This window comes from Lontra canadensis, unplaced genomic scaffold (genome assembly GCF_010015895.1).
Source record: "Lontra canadensis isolate GAN:19392208 unplaced genomic scaffold, GSC_riverotter_1.0 scaffold82, whole genome shotgun sequence".
Classification (NCBI taxonomy): domain Eukaryota; kingdom Metazoa; phylum Chordata; class Mammalia; order Carnivora; family Mustelidae; genus Lontra; species Lontra canadensis.
In genome coordinates, this window is record NW_022631076.1 from 4,179,440 (window position 1) to 4,194,259 (window position 14,820).

At 37.8% G+C, this 14,820-nt stretch overlaps 1 protein-coding gene across 1 annotated transcript; it reads right to left on the minus strand.

The window, feature by feature from the left end:
• Positions 1-9,002: 9,002 nt before the first annotated feature.
• On the minus strand, positions 9,003-13,775 carry LOC116882254 (dynactin-associated protein-like). Its single transcript, XM_032882559.1, has 3 exons — positions 13,346-13,775; positions 10,358-10,438; positions 9,003-9,527 (listed from the first exon to the last, which is right to left on the minus strand). Exons 1-3 carry the CDS (start codon positions 13,397-13,399, stop codon positions 9,201-9,203), a joined length of 462 nt encoding a protein of 153 aa, XP_032738450.1. The 5' UTR covers positions 13,400-13,775; the 3' UTR covers positions 9,003-9,200.
• Positions 13,776-14,820: the final 1,045 nt, after the last annotated feature.

Consider the following 14,820-nt stretch of genomic DNA (forward strand, 5'->3'; position numbering starts at 1 on the left):
TTTTTTTCAAAGAAATGGTAATAATAATAATAATAATAATAAATAATAATAATAATCCTAAAATTTATATGGAACCAGAAAAGACCACGAATAGCCAAAGGAATATTGAAAAAGAAAGCCAAAGTTGGTGGCATCACAATTCCAGACTTGAAGCTCACTACAAAGCTATCATCATCAAGACAGTATGGTACTGGCACAAAAACAGACACATAGATCAATGGAACAGAATAGAGAGCCCAGAAATAGACCCTCAACACTATGGTCAACTAATCTTCGACAAAGCAGGAAAGAATGTCCAATGGAAAAAAGACAGCCTCTTCAACAAATGGTGTTGGGAAAATTGGACAGCCACATGCAGAAAAATGAAATTGGACCATTTCCTTACACCACACACGAAAATAGACTCAAAATGGATGAAGGACCTCAATGTGAGAAAGGAATCCATCAGCATCCTTGAGGAGAACACAGGCAGCAACCTCTTCCACCTCAGCCACAGCAACTTCTTCCTGGGAATATCGCCAAAGGCAAGAGAAGCAAGGGTGAAAATTAACTATTGTGACTTCATCAAGATTAAAAGCTTTTGCACAGCAAAGGAAACAGTTAACAAAACCAAAAGACAACTGACAGAATGGGAGAAGATATTTGCAAATGACATATCAGATAAAGTGCTAGTATCCAAAATCTATAAAGAGCTTAGCAAACTCAACACCCAAAGAACAAATAATCCAATCAAGAAATGGGCAGAGGGCAGGAACAGACATTTCTGCAAAGAAGACATCCAGATGGCCAACAGACACATGAAAAAGTGCTCCATATCACTCGGCATCAGGGAAATACAAATCAAAACCACAATGAGATACCACCTCACACCAGTCAGAATGGCTAAATTAACAAGTCAGGAAATGACAGATGCTGGCGAGGATGTGGAGAAAGGGGAACCCTCCTACACTGTTGGTGGGAATGCAAGCCGGTGCAACCACTCTGGAAAACAGCATGGAGGTTCCTCAAAAAGTTGAAAATGGAGCTACCCTATGACCCAGCAATTACCCTAAGGATACAAACATAGTGATCCGAAGGGGCACGTGCACCCGAATGTTTATAGCAGCAATGTCTACAATAGCCAAACTATGGACAGAACCTAAATGTTCATCAACAGATGAATGGATAAAGAAGAAGTGGTATATATATATAATGTATCCATCAAAAGAAATGAAATCTTGCCATTTGCGACGATGTGGATGGAACTAGAGGGTATTATGGTTAGCGAAATAAGTCAATCAGAGAAAGACAACTATCATATGATCACCCTGATATGAGGAAGTGGAGATGCAATGTGGGGGGTTTGGGGGGTAGGAAAAGAATAAATGAAACAAGATGGGATTGGGAGAGGAGCACCTGGGTGGCTCAGTGGGTTAAGCCTCTGCCTTCAGCTCGGGTCATGATCTCGGGGTCCTGGGATTGAGCCCCGCATCGGGCTATCGGCTCAGTGGGGAGCCTGCTTCCCCCCCCCCGTCTCTGCCTGCCTCTCTGCCTACCTGTGATCTCTCTGTCAAATAAATAAATTAAAAAATAAATAAATAAAGATGGGATTGGGAGGGAGACAAACCATAAGTGACTCTTAATCTCACAAAACAAACTGAGGGTTGCTGGGGGGATGGGGGAAGGGAGAGGGGGATGGGGTTATGGACATTGGGGAGGGTATGTGTTATGGTGAGTGCTGTGAAGTGTGTAAACCTGGCGATTTGCAGACTTGTACCCCTGGGGATAAAAATACATTATATGTTTAAAAAAAAAAAAAAGAAAGCAAATGCACAAAGAAAGAAAACATTTGAGTGGCCTAATGAGCACAGTCTCAGCAGAGGTCAAACCAGGCTACAGTCCGTCTTCTTATTTCAACTCTCATACAATAAATATGTATCCTTTCAGCAGTCTATTTCATGCCACGTGTTTCTCATTTTTGTGCTTTTTGTTGGTGAGTTTGCTGTTTGGAATGTACCACCAGCACAGTGCTGAAGTGTTATCTGGTGGGTTTTTGTTTTTGTTTTTGTTTTTTTTAAAGATTTTATTTATTTATTTGACAGAGATTATCTGGTGTTTTTAAGTGAGGGAAGGCTGTGATGTGCCTTACAGAGAAAATACATGTGTTAGATCAGCTCCATTCGGGCATGAGTTACAGGGCTGGTGGCAGTGAGTTCAATGTTAATAAATTAACAATATGTTGCATCCAGATAATGGGAGAGGAAAGTCTCCAATCTGTACTTGAGTCCACTCCAGAAAGCAACATCTATGATGTGTGAGAAAGCTATGGAAAAGCAGCTGAATTTGTAAATTTGTAAAATAACCGGTAATGAAAAAGTGTAGTGACAGCATTGTCGTTATTGGGACCAATTCCACATTAAAACCTGTTAAAACTCCTAGGACCTGCCTGAGCCTTCTTAGCTATAGTGACTCTATGTTGCCTAGGTAGACATTTTGTTGTTTAATAAATGTCTCAGCAGTTACTGATATCAGTTCCAGGTAACTGTTGCTAAAATACACACCTAAAACAAGGCCAGACAGGTGGGAACATCCAATCAGCCAAAGCCACATATGTAGAGGTCTGCGGTTGTGCCCTGTAAAACTAGCCTGTAAGACCAAGGGGTCGTCTCTCTCTTCGGAGGTGGCCCTGGCCAGTCAGTCTGACTTCTAATGCTTGGCATAGAATAAAGCTTTACATAACTTTCAAAAAAAAAAAAAAAAAGTGGCCTTTGGACTTGATAATCTCCACAATCTCTTACTGCTGGATGCTTCTGGGAGGTGGTCAGTGCCTTAATACATCAAGCGCTGGCTTTGTAGTTTCTCTAAGCAGGGTGCGGGTTGAGTTCCATGGGGATACACAAAAGCACGAGGCATGACCCCCTCCTCCCGGGAGGGGCTCTGGTGATCGCCAGTAACAGGGGACACTCCTGCACACCTAAGTCCTCAGATGGTGTGATTGGCTCCTGCCCCCAGCTCCCTCACCACTGCGGTGTCACACAAATGGCACATCTGACTCATAATTATTAGACACGGTTAGAATTTTGCTGCCCTCAGAGTGTTTATGGAAGGGTTTTAAAGAGTACAGGGCAGGGAGTGCGGCTCATAAAAGGATGAGGAAGTTGGGATAAAATGCTTATTACTTTCTCTAAAAATTTTGGAATTGTTATGCCAGAGACTCTGAACTGTCCCACAATAACATTTTCTTTGTTCTCCTGATAAATAGAACCACTAATTTTTTTTAAAGATTTTATTTATTTATTTGACAGATAGAGATCACAAGTAGGCAGAGAGGCAGGCAGAGAGAGAGAGGAGGAGGAGGAGGCAGGTTCCCTGCTGAGCAGAGAGCCCGATGTGGGGCTCGATTCCAGTACACTGGGACCATGACCTGAGCCAAAGGCAGAGGCTTTAACCCACTGAGCCACCCAGGCGCCCCAGAACCATTCATTTTAACTGCTCACACAAACATCCGGAATAATAAGACATTCTCCAGCCTTCCTTACAGATAGGTGTGGCTATAGGACTAATCTTTGTAATGGGATATAATATAATTGTTGCGTGCAACTTCTGAGAAATATCCTTAGAGGGAAGGATCAATCCTTTCATGCCTCTTCCTTTCTGCTGGCTGGAATATAGACATAATGACCGGAGCTTAAGCAGCCATTCTGAACCATGGAATAGAAGCCAGTTGCTGATTACTTGGAGCAATGAGATAAATTTCATGAGGACCATGAAATTACTTTTTCCAGTTCTGTACCAGCTACCTTCAGTCTTTTCTCTATGAAAAAGAAATTTTCTATGTTTATATGGTTTCTAGGATTTTAGCTTTCTTAGATCCCACCTACAAATCATATCATACAGTATTTTGCACTCTCTGGCTTATTTCACTTAGCATAATGCCCACAGTTTCCATTCATGTTATCACAAATGGCAAGATTTCCTTCTTTCTGGTGGCTGAAATTTTTTCCCCATCTTTTTTATCTATTCATCTGTTGACACATTTTTTCCATATCTTGACTATTGTGAATAATGCTGCAATGAACATGGGAGTACAGATATCTCTTCCAGATCCTGTTTTTATTTGCATCGTAAGCATAACAAGAAGTGCAATTGCTAGATCATGTGACAGTTATATTTTCAATTCCTTGAGGAACTTCCATACTGTTTTCCGTAGTGGCTGCACCAATTTAAACATCCCAACCAGTACATGTTTTCCCTTTTTGCATAGCTTTGCCAATACTTTTCCTCTCATCTTCTTGTTGATAGCCATTCTAACAGGTGTGAGGTGATAGCTTATTGTGGTTTTCACTTGCATATTCCTGATTGGCGATTTTGAACAAATTTTCATGTAGCTTCTAGCCAATTATGTGTATATCCTCTTTGGGAAAATGTTTATCCTATTCCTCTACTCATTTTTATTTTTTTTAAAGATTTTATTTATTTATTTGACAGAGAGTGAGAGAGCACAAGCAGGGAAGACAGTGGGGAGAGAGAGGGAGAAGTGGACTCCTGATGAGCAGGGAGCCCGATTCAGGGCTCAATCACAGGACCCTGGGATCATGACCTGAGCCACCCAGGTGCCCCTCCTCTACTCATTTTTAAATTGGATTGTTTTCTCCCATTAAGTTAGGAGTTTATAGATTTTAGATATTAACCCCTTATCAGATGATATGATTTGCAAAGATTTTCTCCATTCTGCAGGTTGTATTTTGTTGATGGATTCCTTTGTTGTGCAGAAACGTTTTAGTTTGATCATGGGATATTATTCTTTTAATATATGACTCAATTTAGTTTGCTAATATTTTGTTGAGAATTTTTGCACCTACATTCATTAGAGATATGGACCTATAGTTTTGTTTTCTTCAAGTGTCCTTATCTGGCTTCAGTATCAGGGTAATGCTACCCTTCTAAAAGGATTGGGGATATTCCCTTCTCATTAATTTTTTGGAACACTTTGAAAAAGATTGGCATTAATTCTTCTTTAAATATTTGGTAGAATTCACCAGTGAAACCATCTGACCCTGAGCTTTTCTAAAAGTTTAGAAAATTTTGATCACAGATTCATTCACCTTACTCATATTGATCTGTTTGATTTTCTGTATATTCGTGACTCAATCTTGTCAGGTTGTAGGTTTCTAGAAAGTTGTCCATTTCTTCTAGGTTATCCAATTTGTTGGTGTACAATTGTTCACAGTAAACTTCCGATCTTTCTAGATCTGTGGTATCAGTTGTAATGTCTCCTTTTCCATTTCTAATGTTTTTTGACTCTTTTTTCTTAGTTTGTCTAGCTAAAGGTGTGTCAATTTTTTTTCAAATAACCAGCTCTTAGTTTCATTCATCTTTTCTATTATTTTACTGATCTTTTTTTGAAGTAGCTTTACTAAGGTATAATTGGCATACAACAAATTGTACTTATTGAAATCATACAATTTCATAAGTTTTAACCCATGGAAACATCACTACAATCAAGATAATGAACATAGTCATCACCCTCACAATTTTCCTTATACCCCTTTGAAATTTCTTTGCCCCATATATGCCCACTCCAGTTCTTGCCCTTGGGCAACCAATGGTCTGTTTTCTGTGACTATCAATTAGTGTAAATTTTTCAGAATTTTTTTATTAATGGAATCATATAGTGTTACTCTTCTGTTTGCCCACTTTCAGCATAATTACTTTGAGATTTATCATGTGGTATGTATCAGTGGTTGATTCATTTTCATTGTTGGGAGACATTTCTGCTCCGATCTTTGTTATTTACTTCCATCTGCTACGTTTGGGCTTAGTTTCCTTTTGTATTTCCTTCAGGTATAAAGTTAGGTTGCTTATTTGAGATCTTTGTTTTCTGTGAGTTTATTTACACTTTCCCTCGTAGAATGTCTGGAGAAGCCCATAGGCTCCTATATTCTTTTCCAAAGACACACTTCTAAAAACACGCTTCCCTGGTTTGTTCCAGTTCTCTTCTTGCTAGTAACTGCTTTTCCGTGGTGTCTCATATGCACAGATCAACAGCCAAGCTACCAGCACGATAGCTTGGTCATTTTCCCTTCTCCATTTCCTTTCTCAGCTGTTTCAGATAGGGTATCCAGCAACCCCTTGGGCTTTTTTTTTTTTTTTTTTTTTTTCTTTACAGGGGGTGGGGAGCTTCCCTGTATTCATGCATTGGTCTGAAATGGTCCAAAAACTTGGTGAGTCCCTCCACATGGTGGTGGCTGACCAAGCTGGGATTTCTCCCACAAATGAGGAGGCCCTTGGCCTGCACTTGTTTTGTTTTCCATCTCCCGGCCAACTTGCCAATTGTTAGAAGCTGGAGGAAGGTCAGTAAAGCAAAAAGAAGGCACTTTGAGACTGAAAAACAAAGCAAGCCTTTCTTTACAGTTTTATTCAGGGTAACTTACTGACAGTGGGGAGCCACGGAGAATGGTTCACAGCAGACACAAAGATATTCTCCGCCCAGTCCGGGCCGTAATCCCCAGCTTTTATAGAGCAAGTGGTATGGCGGTGTAGCCACAGGGTAGTTTCCTGAAGTGGCGCCATCTGTGTGCACCAGAGGATCTCTACTAGGTATCTAAAGTGGAGCCTTCTGTATGCCACATTAAGGAAGCTCGAGATCAGAACTAGCCTTCCCACAGGGTATAGTTTAACCTCCTCCGGGCATGGAACTTGTCGGTCACCGCACAGGTGTGAACAAGATGGAGGGCCAAAGATGCAGTCAGTGCTGTCAGCTATAGTTTCAAAGTTTAAAAGCTTTTGAAACTGCGCATTCTGAGAGTGAGTGGCTTATCATCATGGAGCTGGGCTCCTTGACGTTAGTGGCTTATCCCATCTTGGAGCTGGGCTACCTATTACAGCAGATTTTCAGTATAGATAAATGAACTTTGGGGGAAACAAAATGCCCACTAGGACATTTTCCAGTAAAGCCTCTAAGGAAGTTAGTTACACTCTCATTTGGTGAAGTGAATTTGTAAACTTAGCATCTAATCCTACATAAAGTTACTTTGTGCTTAAGAACGAATGAGAGAGACTTACAAAAGGCTATGTAGCAGATGTTTTAAATAGAGAAGCTTCCTGACTAATTTAAAATATATTACTATCAATCAAGTAGAGTGAATGAATTTTGAAACAATAGATATTAGTGCTTATATATGGTTTTAATATTTGCTGAGTAAGTCATTAAAACTGGGTGATTACTTATTTATTGTCTATACATACTTCATTTAATATTTTCAGAGTACTTAATAAAATTTTTGTTCAAGTGATATATTTTAACTTGTGAACACATTTTCCACAACTCCGTTTACTATTTTAAAATTTTATTAAACCATAAAATTCTAAAGCAGAACAGAGAATCCAAGAACTCATTTACATCTCTATTTTACAAAGCACAGAAACCCAATGATGTCAGATGACTTAATTACAATATCTCCCAACCCAATATTTAATGTAGGAAATTCATTGCTAAGATTCTCCTTAAACATAAAGGGTATGTTACCATATTACCATACCACATCCCCATGTTACCATACCACATCTGTAGTATCTCTTTTTTAAAAAAAGCTTTTTTTACTTTTATACCGCAAAGTGAAATTTAAATGATCGTAGGAAGTATATTTGAACCTAATAAATTTAGTCTTTCTTCTTCACAGGCATTTAAATAAAAACTATAATAGAAATGAATCAGTTTAGGATCATACTAGGGGAACATGCATGCACATTTACTCCCTTGTGTTTATTAACCCTATCTAGAACTTTCTGATCTTTCTTTTCTAAAATATCATCATTCTTAAGTTTAATGATAAGTTCTTAAGTTTAATGATATTTGTGGTATAAAAATTATTCTCTAAAGACTCAAATTTGTACATCTCTTGGTGTCTGACAAATAATACAAGCTGCCCATATAGAACAATTTTGTAAGGAATGACTATATTTCTGATCCTTCTTTTGTGGAGACTTAAGTGTTCAATAAGGTCTCAAAGTATATTCCAATTCACATAGCCTATTATTGACTGCAGCAAATCAACCTAGAATTATATAGAACACAAAGCCTTTTGCTTTAGGAAAACAAAGAACCTCTAATGGTCAGCAAAAGACAATCAGAAGTTGGAACCTGGATACCAAGGCTTTAATGTCCTCTCATGGGGCCAAGTCTGGGTAGGAAGGCTCCTTGTCTAATACAGTCTCCCATTTTTATAGAGTTTAGAGGTTGGGGGTAGAATGGGAAGGTTCATTTAACTCTAAAGTCTCTCCCAGAATGAAATGTATATGCTTTTACTGAATACTAAACAGTCAATATAAATATTGAACACATCTTGTGTGTAGCAAATCGCAAGCAATGTGTCCTCAAAATTATAGTACAAAATACAAAACAATTTTAGACTTCAAATTTTGTAAGTAGTAGTTTCTGGTATTTTAGATATTAAGGAAAATATCAAATGTGGAAAATGATGTTGACAATATCACTGAAAAAAAGTGTAGATATATAAAATACATTACATTTGAAGTGTTTCTAAGCGTGCTTTTGATTTTAAATCCATTAAACCCTTTTAACCCTCTCATTTTCTATTTTAATTACCTCTACCTAAGTCCAATTCTTCACTCTTTTTCAACTTAGTTTCTCTCCAAAATCTTCCTTGATTATTCCTAACTTTACTAATCTCTTTTCTGAATTTCCCAACAAGAAAAATGAGTCTCTAATACCTGACAGATATTTAAAAAACTCTTGCTCGTTAAGTACTTTAATTGAACATTTCCTTCTTCCCGCTGGAATACAAATGCTGAAAATAGTGAAGTATATGAGATTGTAAAAGAAGCAATAGCTAGAAGGTAAACACTGGCTTAACAGCCAACAGGCAGGGAGCAAAGTGGGATCCTCTTCCTCAGTGGAAACCATTTGTGAAGAATAAAGTTGGTTGTATAGGAGGGATTATAAAGGAAGTTCTGGGCCCCAGCCTGAATGAAATGGGCTCAACTGAAAAAAATCTTTTTGCAATCATTTGAACATTGCAGGGTCCAAGACTGAGTCATCACGATATGGGAATTCAGCCAATGATTGGAACAAAAAGGGCAAGCTCTCATGAAACCAAATGCTTTGTCACCTCTTGGCAGGAAAGAGAGGACCCCTGGACATGCCTCCTCCAGGGGGAGGGTGTTGATCTCGCTGGAGGAATGCTAAGGGCTCAAAAATGTCATTTTTGTTCTTCAATGATAATTTCATGCTCCAGTGTTGTTTTAGTGGTCTCCATGGGGAATGGAGATACCTTGGTGGGGGAGCTTTGGTTGGGCAAAGGGGTAGGAGATCCAGGCAGGGTTGATAAGGCAGGAGATGGGGTAGAACCAGGGATGCAGGTGACATGATTCGACTTTCCATCTGCGTGAATGATGATGGTTGTACTGTTGACAGGCTTGCTGAAGTGGACAAAATATAAGACCAGAACAACAAGTGTTGTGGCAATTAGACAGGCCAAGAGACACACCAGAAATGTTTTCCAGAGTGACCATGGTTTTGCTGTAACCTGTAATGAATTATGAAAGTGAATATTTCAGCAAATGAGATAGTAGTGACTTAGGCAGCTGATTTCAGTTAGAATAAGGCTAATCTGTTTCATTACTCCAAATGCTATAATTTCAGGTACAGTTCATTAGCTGTCTCTTCCATTCCCTCCCTCTCTCTCTCTGTCTCACACACACACACCTTGTCCACAAGTCCATGAAGACAAAATGTTCCCTCGGAATTCCCCCTTTGTACTAAAGCAATAAGGTATCATCTCATATGCAAATAGATTGCCTCTGGAATATATTACTGTTAAGTTATGATCAGCTACTAACATCACAATATAAATTATCTAGTAGTCCTCATTGCTAAAAAAAAGTGATGAAAATGTATATCGAAACATTTAGATTGGTTACCTTAGAGTGATGAAAAAATGGCAGGTGTTCTTTGGCTCATTGTTAGCTCCTATTTTCATATTACATATTGAAATTTTATATTTAGAAAAATATTTTTTAAATAATTTTTATCTCTTATACAGAAGAGAACTTTCACTGAGCTTGGAAAGATATCAAAATAGAACACGTATTAGCTCTGGTATGGGGTAGGGTCTTCAAGGAATAGAAAGAAACCCTGATAAACTGTTGGGGGCCGTGAGTCCCCGTTGTCACCAGGATCTTGTGGACTGGCAGCACAGGAGAAGTACAGAGTAGTCAAAGGGCATGGGGCCAACGAGGGGTTAAAGGACACAAGAGCCCTGTAGGGAGTCTGTGGAGCAGGGCCTGCCTGCCCCATTTCACCCGTGCTCCAGGACTGCTAAAGACTCCCCACCTCCCCCCAGTCCCCAAATCTTACCCACTGCGGCTGGAGGGTCCCTGTGGGCAATCTACAACCACAGTGGGTTCCTTCATTCGAACAGTATGGATTTCTGGGCAACTGCAGAGAAAGAATTTTTTAAATAAATAAATGAACAAGCAAGTCTTATTGTTAAAGATGAAGAAAGTTTTATCTGGGAACATAAACCAATGAAGCACATATAAATGATGTGAATCCAACATGCGTTAAAGGAAGAACCAACCAAGTTCTAGAAGAATCTGAAACTCTAATAAATGGTAGGATGATATGAATTGTACAGATACACTTTTCACATCAAATGATCAATGAAAAATAAAATGATTGATTCAACAGATGCCCAAGGATCATTTTCATAAATTTCAGCATTAGTCTTGACAAAAGCAGACCATACAAATCTCAAAGAACTACAAATAAAATAGACTGGCACCGTATTTAACTGTGAAACATTCGGCACATTTCTTTAAAGCCAGGAGGAGTGAAGAACGTCTCCTACCACCTATATTAGGTCATGTTTTTCTAGAAGTTCCCATCAGTGTGTGTGAATAATGGAAATGGGAATATAAAATTAACATTTTTTCTACATCATATGACTGCTTACAAACAGGATCTCAAATAACCATACAATCTCTCAAAAGGAGTAAGAACTCATTGAATTGGCTCATTATAAAAATATGAAAAGTATATGTAACATCACTTGTTTGTGTGTGTGTGTGTGTGTGTGTGTGTGCACTGCTGTTCACAGTAATAAAGCAATATAAAACGGCCTAAGCATATCAAATGCTATAGGACTTACATAAAGAAAACCACAACCCTTTACTGAGAAACAGAAAGACAATTTGGATAAACATCCTGTTATAAAAACATTTCAGCAGTATAAGCTCTCAATTCTCTGAGTTTTAATTAATATCTTTATGGGCTTTTTGGAGGAAAAACAAGAAAATTGACAAAACTTTCACATGGCAAAATAAAACAATTGTAAGAATAAAATTAGATTGGATGGGAGAGGGGACAGGAAGTAAAATATTAGCAGTGATCTTTTTTTCTGGGAGGGATCATGGGTGATTTTTTCTTTGTTCTTTGTTATTGTCTATATTTTCCAAAGGCTCTAAAATGAGCAAATAAACTCATAGCAATTGTAAAAGAAATTTTTTCTACTTGTTGTTTTTGGGGACTTAAGAAGTTATAGACTGTCAGATTCAAAAAAAAAAAAAAAATGGGGAAATCCAAACATTCCTTTCATGGTTTCAGAAGTCAGTTTCACTATTTGGGTTTTTTGTTTGTTTCTTTTTTGGGTTTTTTTGTTTGTTTGCTTGGTTTTTTGTTTTTGTTTTTGTTTTTTTTTTAGCTAGATTATCTAATCATTTGACTTAATGGAATAAATTGCATAGATTTTGGCATGTGGGGAAATAAGATAACTCACACTTAATTTATAATGAAAAGGAGAAGGAAATAAAATGATGTATATATGATATTAAAGAGATGACATTTTGTAACTTCCTTGAAATATGAGTCATCCTCTAAAATAAGTTTATGACAGTCTAGTTGCTGAATCCCGAGACTGATCACAAATATGACCTTCATGTGGCGAAACAAATCTTTTATCAAAGCCTATCTTTCTATTTATTTCTTCTGATTCGTCTCTTGGTTCTACAATCTCAGGTTGATTTAAAATTCGTTTTTCTGGGGCGCCTGGGTGGCTCAGTGGGTTAAAGCCTCTGCCTTCAGCTCAGGTCATGATCCCGGGCTCCTGGGATCAAGCCCCATCGGGCTCTCTGCTCAGAAGGGAGCCTGCTTCCCCTCTCTCTCTGCCTGCCTCTCTGCCTCTTTGTGATCTCTGTCAAATAAACAAAATCTTTAAAAAAATAAAATTCATTTTTCTTTATTATGAGCATAGCAGTAAAGTTTTCTGAAAAGTAGTTCCTTATATTGATATTATAGGGGTGCCTGAATGCCTCATTGGGTTAAGCATCTGCCTTTAGCTCAGGTCATGATCTCAGGGTCCTGGGATCGAGCCCCACATCAGACTCCTTGCCCAGTGGGGAGTCTGCTTTTCTCTCTCCTTCTGTTCATGATCTCGCGCTCTCTCTCACTTGCTCACTCCCTCTCTCAAATAAAATCTTTAACAAAAAATGAGATTAAATGAGAAATCTGAGTTCTATTTCTGACTCTGCCACTAGCTAAGTAGACTCTTCTTTTTTTTTAAAGAGTTTATTTATTTATTTGACAGAGAGAAACATAGCAAGAAAGGGAGCACAAGCAGGAGTGGGAATGCAGGCTTCCAGCTGAACAGGGAGTCTGATGCGGGGCTCAAACCCAGGACCAGGACCCTGGGATCATGACTGGAGCCGAAGCTTAACAACTGAGCCACCCAGGCGCCCTAGCTAAGTGGACTCTTGATGTTTCAATTCCCCTATATGCAAAATGAAAAGATTTGTTTGAATGAGGAGTGAGACCCCATACACGTTCCAAAAAATATGATTTTTATATTACTAGAGTAACATATTTTCAGTGTAAGTCTCCCTGTGAGACATTTTCCATAAATTACTACTTTAAATACATACATATTGGTGAATGAGAATAGATATTTTCATTGCATCAAAATATATTGTAATAAATAATAACATAAACAATATAAAATAAACATAAATAGTAATAAATATTAATGTGTGCTATTAACAACATTCCAAATAATTTTACTAAAAATTCTGTCTAGAGGTACCTTATATATAAACATCAAAATTCAGCAAAATATCAAAATTTAGGCAAAAAGTCTAATGCATAATTCCCAAATGATATGAAAAGCAGTATCTGGCATATTAAATAACCCCTCTCGACACTTGTGATTGCTGGTAATAACATCTCAGATTCCATTCACCCTACAATAGCAAAATCAGAAAAATGCAACCTAACTTTCTTGAAGTGTTACATGTTCAATGTTGAAAGCAAGACTATGAGCCGGGAGAGCAGCTAAAAGGCGTTTGTACTCACCAGCTCTACTGGACTTCGTTCAATATCCTCAGTGTGATGCCGGTCGCCATGCATTCTGACGGGGCTGCAACTCCAGAGATGTCTATACTCGCTTTGTGGGTGAGAAGTTGGAAAATCCCAGATTTATGTTAAATTAATAATTGTATTTATTCAATCTGGATTATATAAGAAAATAGTCATTTAGTTTCCAAAAAAAAAAAAAAAAGAATTCCAAATTCAACCCCAAAGTACACGATGTATGCTTGCTGAGGAAAAACAAATAGAAAAACTTGCTCCTTCAGAAAAACAACGGGCAGAAAGTTATCTCAGCTGTAAGAAAGACTCCAGGATTCTGAGCAGATATAAACCTTGCCCTCCTTATTTCACATAATTCATTTAAATCATGAAAACTTGATTTCTCATGGGTTAGGAATTTAGTTGTTGTTTCTTAAAAAAACTCACAGAGCCACTCCTTGATTATGAACATTTGCAGAATATTCTGTAGCTAGGCAGAGGGATTATGGCAATGACTAATTTCAAAACTTTTCAGAAATAAAAGAATATTGAGGTTACAGGGTCATGATAAGTGTAGAGGGATAGTGAATAAAATCTATGGCGTTGTTGAAGTCAGTGGCTATACTGAGATGGACAAGGGAAGTAAAAAAATGGTTTTACCCAAAAATACAGATGAAAAAGGAAATAAGTATACTTCAGGAGCTCCTGATTGTATGACTCAAGGATTATCCACGGTACATCTGATCTGCTTCTGTTTAAATTTGTGTTGCTTTAGGCTATGTAATGATGTCACCGCTTCTCATGAATCCCAATCTTTTTGATGAGCAAGAACTAGAAAAGAAACAATGTCTCTGGTACTTTTCTATCTCTCCCAAGGAAAAGTTCACATGATACAGCATGCAAAATTGCGGTGGTGTTTTACATCAACCTGAGAACTGTTGCTCCCTGGGCCTTTGACAATGTGGCACGCTGTATGGAATGGAGAAAAAATGACTTTAAAGATCCTTTTTAGTCATGCATTTCCTGGAAGCCAACAACTTCCAGCAGGGAGGCTAATGACATGAATTTATAAACTATTAATAAATTTACACATATCCTAATTCAAAAGCAGGCATGTCTTCTTATTGTGTGATAAGTAGATTCATGGAAAAAAATGTATGTAACTAATTCCAAACTTCTAGACTTCTCATTAAACAAATATTAAATGACATGATTAAATTTATTTTACATTTGTTTTGTACAAGTAACTTTCATAGTTTTGTATGTCAGCAACAAATACTCAGAAAACTAAAAAAGAGATATTTAAAGAACATTTTCAAGTATCTAGAAATAAATTTACTAATAGAGGTATTACTACTTCCAAATGGAAAAAAATTATGAAATTTAAATGAGTAAATCATTAATGAAATCCTAAATAAATATATGGCTGGCAGCAACATAAATTGGTAAAACAACTTGAAAAGCATTTGATACTATCTAGG